The sequence below is a fragment of the Notothenia rossii genome (assembly GCF_949606895.1).
Source record: "Notothenia rossii genome assembly, chromosome: 5".
NCBI classification, from domain to species: domain Eukaryota; kingdom Metazoa; phylum Chordata; class Actinopteri; order Perciformes; family Nototheniidae; genus Notothenia; species Notothenia rossii.
The window spans coordinates 88,875,891-88,883,316 of NC_136903.1; the positions used below are offsets into that span (position 1 = coordinate 88,875,891).

Here is a 7,426-nt window from a genome sequence, read left to right on the forward strand (position 1 = left end):
TCCCAACTAAAGCGAGTGTTCTTTGTGGCTTTTAATTACTTAAACTTAAATGTTCAACATTTTCATAAAATGTATTCAAGTCGGTTTGCATCATAGACTTTTTTCTTTGTACATTGACAGGATAATGTCATTTATTGTTGAAAGGCGGACACACTTTTATTTTGATGCTCCTCACCGGAAGCGTTCCATCTTCTTGCTCGAACCTATGCGCACCTCTAATGCGCATCTACGTCATCGCCTGGCTTCTACCAAAGAGAAGGGCGGGAGATAGAAATCCAGGAGCGCGGATCTCAAAACCCGGGCTCTCCTCTCCTCCAGCTGGTCACAAGCAACAACCCTACATCCAACAAAACACCTCAGTACCGGGCCTCCAACCACCGACACTGGAAGCCCCCTTATAGACAACAAAAACGCGGAATAATACGAGGATATATCAGGAAATATTAATGCACATGTCGTGAAGCGCCTGGAAAAATCGTAAACAACAGAAAAACAGAGGGAAATGTCTCGGTGGCTGCGCGGGTAAGATGGGCATCTTAGTTTTCCTGATCAACAGTAGCACTATGGTTACTAATTGTATCACTGAGTGTTATAATATGACATTACAGTAGGAAATACATAAAGTTGACTATGATAGGTTTCCATTTGTGTGCTTGTGAGTACTTCACGGACTCCTCTATATGCCGCCTTTTTTCACGGAAAATCCCGGCAAACAGGGTGGAGTATTTCATTTAATGCCATCTGTTAAATCACTTAAGTCTAATACATCTGTCTTATACTGTACTGACATTATATAACAGTGTTTGCATACTAGATCATAGCCAAGTGCTAGCTAACCACAGTAGCTGTAATGTCACAATGTCGTTTACTTACAAGTATTTTACTTTTATTTTTATTTTGTGTTTCCTGCCACTTCATACTTTAACTTAATTACATGTTGTAGGCAAATGTTGTGATTTGTACTCCATTTAGATTGTTCATATACAATATAAATCGACATACATTGTAATAAACTATTATTGGTTAAGCTATCCAGTACTATATTCAAGTAATTCCAATTAACTACACATTTAACAAGTGCACAATTAAAGTGATGAACCCATATAAATGCAACAATAACTTTAACAAAGTATTTTTGTAATATCTAGGGTGTAAAATGGCCGTTTTGCATTGAGCATACTTTTCATTTTGGCACTTAAATGATTTCTTAATACTTGTGAGCTGATGTTTGAAGAGTACATTCAGTATTTTCCCAACAATACTAATAGTCTTTTACTACTTCTACTTAAGAAGTAATTAAGAGTACTTCTTCTATCCCTGGCTTAACATAGCAATAAACCTGATAATCAAGTCTCCCCACCATCAGGGCAGGTTAGTAGCTACTTCGTGCTCCTCCTGTCAGCTTAATTGTCACAAATAACACATATTGTGTCTCTTCAGCGAGGATAGTGAGGAAGCCATGCATCAAGACACGGATTCTGACATGGCAGAGCGAGGTGACGGTGGGAAAGTGAAGGTGAAATGGACCCAGGAGGAGGTGAATGTCCAGACTTGTCCCAACATTTCACACGTCGTCTCCAGATCTCCTGATCCTGTGAAAGTAAACAGTGTCTCTGTAGGACAGGCAGTGTAAACATGTTTGTTGTTTGTTGTTTTACAGGATGACAAACTCAAGGCGCTGGTTCAAAAGCTGGGGACTAATGATTGGAAACACATTGCCAACTACATACCAGTGAGTTTCATGGTCCTTTTCTGTGTTGATTGTACGCTTTAGGGCCTCAGTCAGTGTTTTAAAGCTTGCTTTTGTCCTGTTCAGAACCACAGTGAACCCCAGTGTCAGCACCGCTGGTTTAAAGTCTTGGATCCAGGGTTGGTGAAAGGCCCTTGGACCAAAGAGGAAGATGAGAAGGTATGACAATGTTTCATTGCTACGGTTATTATTATTTTTTGCACAATGTAAACATTTTCAAACATAACACATAATATCAAGGACAGAAAGAGGCGGCAGAAAACCCACGTGGCACATTTGAAGCCTGCACCTCCTACCTAAATTCACAATGTTATTGACATTCGTACCCCTCGCTCCTCAGGTTATAGAGCTTGTGAATCTGTACGGAAACAAACAGTGGGCCACGGTAGCCAAGCATCTGAAGGGCAGACTGGGGAAGCAGTGCAGAGAGCGCTGGCACAACCACCTCAACCCCAACGTGAAGAAATCATCATGGACGGCAGAGGAGGATCTAATTATCTACAAAGCCCACTGCCTTCTGGGAAACCGCTGGGCCGAGATCGCCAAGCTGCTCCCTGGAAGGTAAATATAAGTCACATCAGTCAAAACGTATTTAGCTTAGTCTCGTGTGCGCAGAGGGCAAAAGTACACACATCCTTTCCTCAAGTAGAAGTACAGATACTCGTGTTTAAAAATACTCTGGTGAAAGTAGAAGTACTGACTAAACTTCTTTACTCAAGTCAAAGTAAAGAGGCTTTGAAATGTACTTCAGTAAAAAGTACCCATAACTAGCAGCTGTTTTAAAGAGTACCTGACCTCCCTTTATATTAATAGAACAATAATGTCATTGTTAGCTAATGAATGTTTCCATGGTGACCAACGGCAACATGACAACGTTTTCATTGGTCCCTCTTCTTTAGAGAAGACCAGGAAATGATGGATACACGGATCGTGTTCAAATCAATAGGCACGCAATGACTCTAAATAATAATGATCACGCCACCAAACACACATTCAGACTAAAGGAACCAGCCTGTTTGGAAAATGAGAGAAGTAGAAAGTACAGGTATTTGTGTTCAACATGTAAGAAGTAGAAAGTACAGGTATTTGTGTTCAACATGTAAGAAGTAGAAAGTACAGGTATTTGTGTTCAACATGTAAGAAGTAGAAAGTACAGGTATTTGTGTTCAACATGTAAGCAGTAGAAAGTACAGGTATTTGTGTTCAACATGTAAGAAGTAGAAAGTACAGGTATTTGAGTTCAACATGTAAGAAGTAGAAAGTACAGGTATTTGTGTTCAACATGTAAGCAGTAGAAAGTACAGGTATTTGTGTTCAACTTGTAAGAAGTAGAAAGTACAGGTATTTGAGTTCAACATGTAAGAAGTAGAAAGTACAGGTATTTGTGTTCAACATGTGAGAAGTAGAAAGTACAGGTATTTGTGTTCAACATGTGAGAAGTAGAAAGTACAGGTATTTGAGTTCAAAATGTAAGAAGTAGAAAGTAAAGGTATTTGAGTTCAACATGTAAGAAGTAGAAAGTACAGGTATTTGAGTTCAACATGTAAGAAGTAGAAAGTACAGGTATTTGAGTTCAAAATGTAAGAAGTAGAAAGTACAGGTATTTGTGTTCAACGTGTAAGAAGTAGAAAGTTCAGGTATTTGTGTTCAACATGTGAGAAGTAGAAAGTACAGGTATTTGTGTTCAACATGTGAGAAGTAGAAAGTACAGGTATTTGTGTTCAACATGTGAGAAGTAGAAAGTACAGGTATTTGTGTTCAACATGTAAGAAGTAGAAAGTACAGGTATTTGTGTTCAACATGTGAGAAGTAGAAAGTACAGGTATTTGTGTTCAACATGTAAGAAGTAGAAAGTACAGGTATTTGTGTTCAACGTGTAAGAAGTAGAAAGTACAGGTATTTGTGTTCAACATGTGAGAAGTAGAAAGTACAGGTATTTGTGTTCAACATGTAAGAAGTAGAAAGTACAGGTATTTGTGTTCAACATGTAAGAAGTAGAAAGTACAGGTATTTGAGTTCAACATGTAAGAAGTAGAAAGTACAGGTATTTGTGTTCAAAATGTAAGAAGTAGAAAGTACAGGTATTTGTGTTCAACGTGTAAGAAGTAGAAAGTACAGGTATTTGTGTTCAACATGTGAGAAGTAGAAAGTACAGGTATTTGAGTTCAACATGTAAGAAGTAGAAAGTACAGGTATTTGTGTTCAACATGTAAGAAGTAGAAAGTACAGGTATTTGAGTTCAAAATGTAAGAAGTAGAAAGTAAAGGTATTTGTGTTCAAAATGTAAGAAGTAGAAAGTACAGGTATTTGAGTTCAATATGTAAGAAGTAGAAAGTACAGGTATTTGTGTTCAACATGTAAGAAGTAGAAAGTACAGGTATTTGAGTTCAAAATGTAAGAAGTAGAAAGTAAAGGTATTTGTGTTCAAAATGTAAGAAGTAGAAAGTACAGGTATTTGAGTTCAATATGTAAGAAGTAGAAAGTAAAGGTATTTGTGTTCAAAATGTAAGAAGTAGAAAGTACAGGTATTTGTGTTCAACGTGTAAGAAGTAGAAAGTACAGGTATTTGTGTTCAACATGTGAGAAGTAGAAAGTACAGGTATTTGTGTTCAACATGTGAGAAGTAGAAAGTACAGGTATTTGTGTTCAAAATGTAAGAAGTAGAAAGTACAGGTATTTGTGTTCAACGTGTAAGAAGTAGAAAGTACAGGTATTTGTGTTCAACATGTGAGAAGTAGAAAGTACAGGTATTTGTGTTCAACATGTAAGAAGTAGAAAGTACAGGTATTTGTGTTCAACATGTGAGAAGTAGAAAGTACAGGTATTTGTGTTCAACATGTAAGAAGTAGAAAGTACAGGTATTTGTGTTCAACATGTAAGAAGTAGAAAGTACAGGTATTTGAGTTCAACATGTAAGAAGTAGAAAGTACAGGTATTTGTGTTCAACATGTAAGAAGTAGAAAGTACAGGTATTTGAGTTCAAAATGTAAGAAGTAGAAAGTAAAGGTATTTGAGTTCAACATGTAAGAAGTAGAAAGTACAGGTATTTGTGTTCAACATGTGAGAAGTAGAAAGTACAGGTATTTGTGTTCAACATGTAAGAAGTAGAAAGTACAGGTATTTGTGTTCAACATGTAAGAAGTAGAAAGTACAGGTATTTGAGTTCAACATGTAAGAAGTAGAAAGTACAGGTATTTGTGTTCAACATGTAAGAAGTAGAAAGTACAGGTATTTGAGTTCAAAATGTAAGAAGTAGAAAGTAAAGGTATTTGAGTTCAACATGTAAGAAGTAGAAAGTACAGGTATTTGTGTTCAACATGTAAGAAGTAGAAAGTACAGGTATTTGTGTTCAACATGTAAGAAGTAGAAAGTACAGGTATTTGTGTTCAACATGTGAGAAGTAGAAAGTACAGGTATTTGTGTTCAACATGTAAGAAGTAGAAAGTACAGGTATTTGTGTTCAACATGTAAGAAGTAGAAAGTACAGGTATTTGTGTTCAACATGTAAGAAGTAGAAAGTACAGGTATTTGTGTTCAACATGTGAGAAGTAGAAAGTACAGGTATTTGTGTTCAACATGTAAGAAGTAGAAAGTACAGGTATTTGAGTTCAACATGTAAGAAGTAGAAAGTACAGGTATTTGTGTTCAACATGTAAGAAGTAGAAAGTACAGGTATTTGTGTTCAACATGTAAGAAGTAGAAAGTACAGGTATTTGTGTTCAACATGTAAGAAGTAGAAAGTACAGGTATTTGGGTTCAACATGTAAGAAGTAGAAAGTACAGGTATTTGAGTTCAACATGTAAGAAGTAGAAAGTACAGGTATTTGTGTTCAACATGTAAGAAGTAGAAAGTACAGGTATTTGTGTTCAACATGTAAGAAGTAGAAAGTAAAGGTATTTGAGTTCAACATGTAAGAAGTAGAAAGTACAGGTATTTGTGTTCAACATGTGAGAAGTAGAAAGTACAGGTATTTGTGTTCAACATGTAAGAAGTAGAAAGTACAGGTATTTGTGTTCAACATGTAAGAAGTAGAAAGTACAGGTATTTGTGTTCAACATGTAAGAAGTAGAAAGTACAGGTATTTGAGTTCAACATGTAAGAAGTAGAAAGTACAGGTATTTGTGTTCAACATGTAAGAAGTAGAAAGTACAGGTATTTGTGTTCAACATGTAAGAAGTAGAAAGTACAGGTATTTGTGTTCAACATGTAAGAAGTAGAAAGTACAGGTATTTGTGTTCAACATGTAAGAAGTAGAAAGTACAGGTATTTGTGTTCAACATGTGAGAAGTAGAAAGTACAGGTATTTGTGTTCAACATGTAAGAAGTAGAAAGTACAGGTATTTGTGTTCAACATGTAAGAAGTAGAAAGTACAGGTATTTGTGTTCAACATGTAAGAAGTAGAAAGTACAGGTATTTGTGTTCAACATGTAAGAAGTAGAAAGTACAGGTATTTGGGTTCAACATGTAAGAAGTAGAAAGTACAGGTATTTGTGTTCAACATGTGAGAAGTAGAAAGTACAGGTATTTGTGTTCAACATGTAAGAAGTAGAAAGTACAGGTATTTGTGTTCAACATGTAAGAAGTAGAAAGTACAGGTATTTGTGTTCAACATGTAAGAAGTAGAAAGTACAGGTATTTGGGTTCAACATGTAAGAAGTAGAAAGTACAGGTATTTTGGTTAAAAAGTTGTCAGAAAGATAAGTAGTGGAGTAAAGTACTGATACCAGAAAAATGTACTTAAGTACAGTAACAAAGTATTTGTACTCCACTACTTCCAACAGCTGAAATGTAATTATGTGACCTGTTGTTTTTCTGTAACTGTTTCTCTTCTCACCTCTGCTCTTGTGACTGTAATAAAAGTCGCTAAACCAAAACACACACGGTGTAGAGTTCACGACACAAATCATTTAACAATTCCTATTCTTGATAAATAAAACAACACGTCTTTGAGAGGACTAAAGATTTCGGGTTGGCTCTTAAATATTGAGGAATTTTCTAAAGATGCAGCAGCATACTGTTAATATTAATGATGTGACCGTCTTTGTTTCTTGTAGTTATTGAAATGGCTAGCGTACAGTTTTATTGTTATTAATTGTGCTGCTGTGTTTATTGTATGTTTGTAACTCTGTCACAACAATTTCCTTCCGTATAAATAAAGTCTTATCTTACCAAAGTGGCTCATGTTGCAATATTTATTTCCACAGAACGGACAACGCAGTGAAGAACCACTGGAACTCCACCATCAAACGCAAACTGGAGATGGGTTTCTACGCCGGAGAGGTGTTCGGCCCGAACGAGCTTGAAGAGCTTTTAGCCCGCGTGAATAAAGACGAACAGGTGGGCGATGTCTCCGTTATGTCCTCCTCTAAGAGGGGTTAAAGCTGAACCAAATGTCTCTTCTGTTTTACTTTCTAGCTTTAATTGAGATTTTTTATTTTTGCCACAGCGCTGTTAGATTGCTTTAGTGCAGCAATCAGGAACGTTTTTTAAACAAATTGAAAATGTTGTTTTTTAACCCCACGAGGCATACTGTTTGGGGAGAAACAAGGGGCTCGTGCATTTTGGAAATGATATAAAGGAAAACACTTTAAAACACTGGTATGGGTTACTGACAATCCTCCACTGCTGCACTTCAATTCTACCACATGTTTGTGATATTGGTGTAACCTTACCC

At 36.4% G+C, this 7,426-nt stretch overlaps 1 protein-coding gene across 1 annotated transcript in view; it reads left to right on the forward strand.

Annotated features, from left to right (window-relative positions):
- Nucleotides 1-94: 94 nt before the first annotated feature.
- Nucleotides 95-7,426, forward strand: part of mybl2b (v-myb avian myeloblastosis viral oncogene homolog-like 2b) — a 19,325-nt gene continuing 11,993 nt past the window's right edge. The window contains exons 1-6 of the mRNA XM_079680597.1: nucleotides 95-522; nucleotides 1,441-1,537; nucleotides 1,661-1,732; nucleotides 1,817-1,909; nucleotides 2,091-2,311; nucleotides 6,957-7,109. Coding sequence (XP_079536723.1) covers nucleotides 503-522; nucleotides 1,441-1,537; nucleotides 1,661-1,732; nucleotides 1,817-1,909; nucleotides 2,091-2,311; nucleotides 6,957-7,109 — 656 coding nt within the window. The 5' untranslated portion in view covers nucleotides 95-502. The remainder of the gene's footprint in view (nucleotides 523-1,440; nucleotides 1,538-1,660; nucleotides 1,733-1,816; nucleotides 1,910-2,090; nucleotides 2,312-6,956; nucleotides 7,110-7,426) is intronic.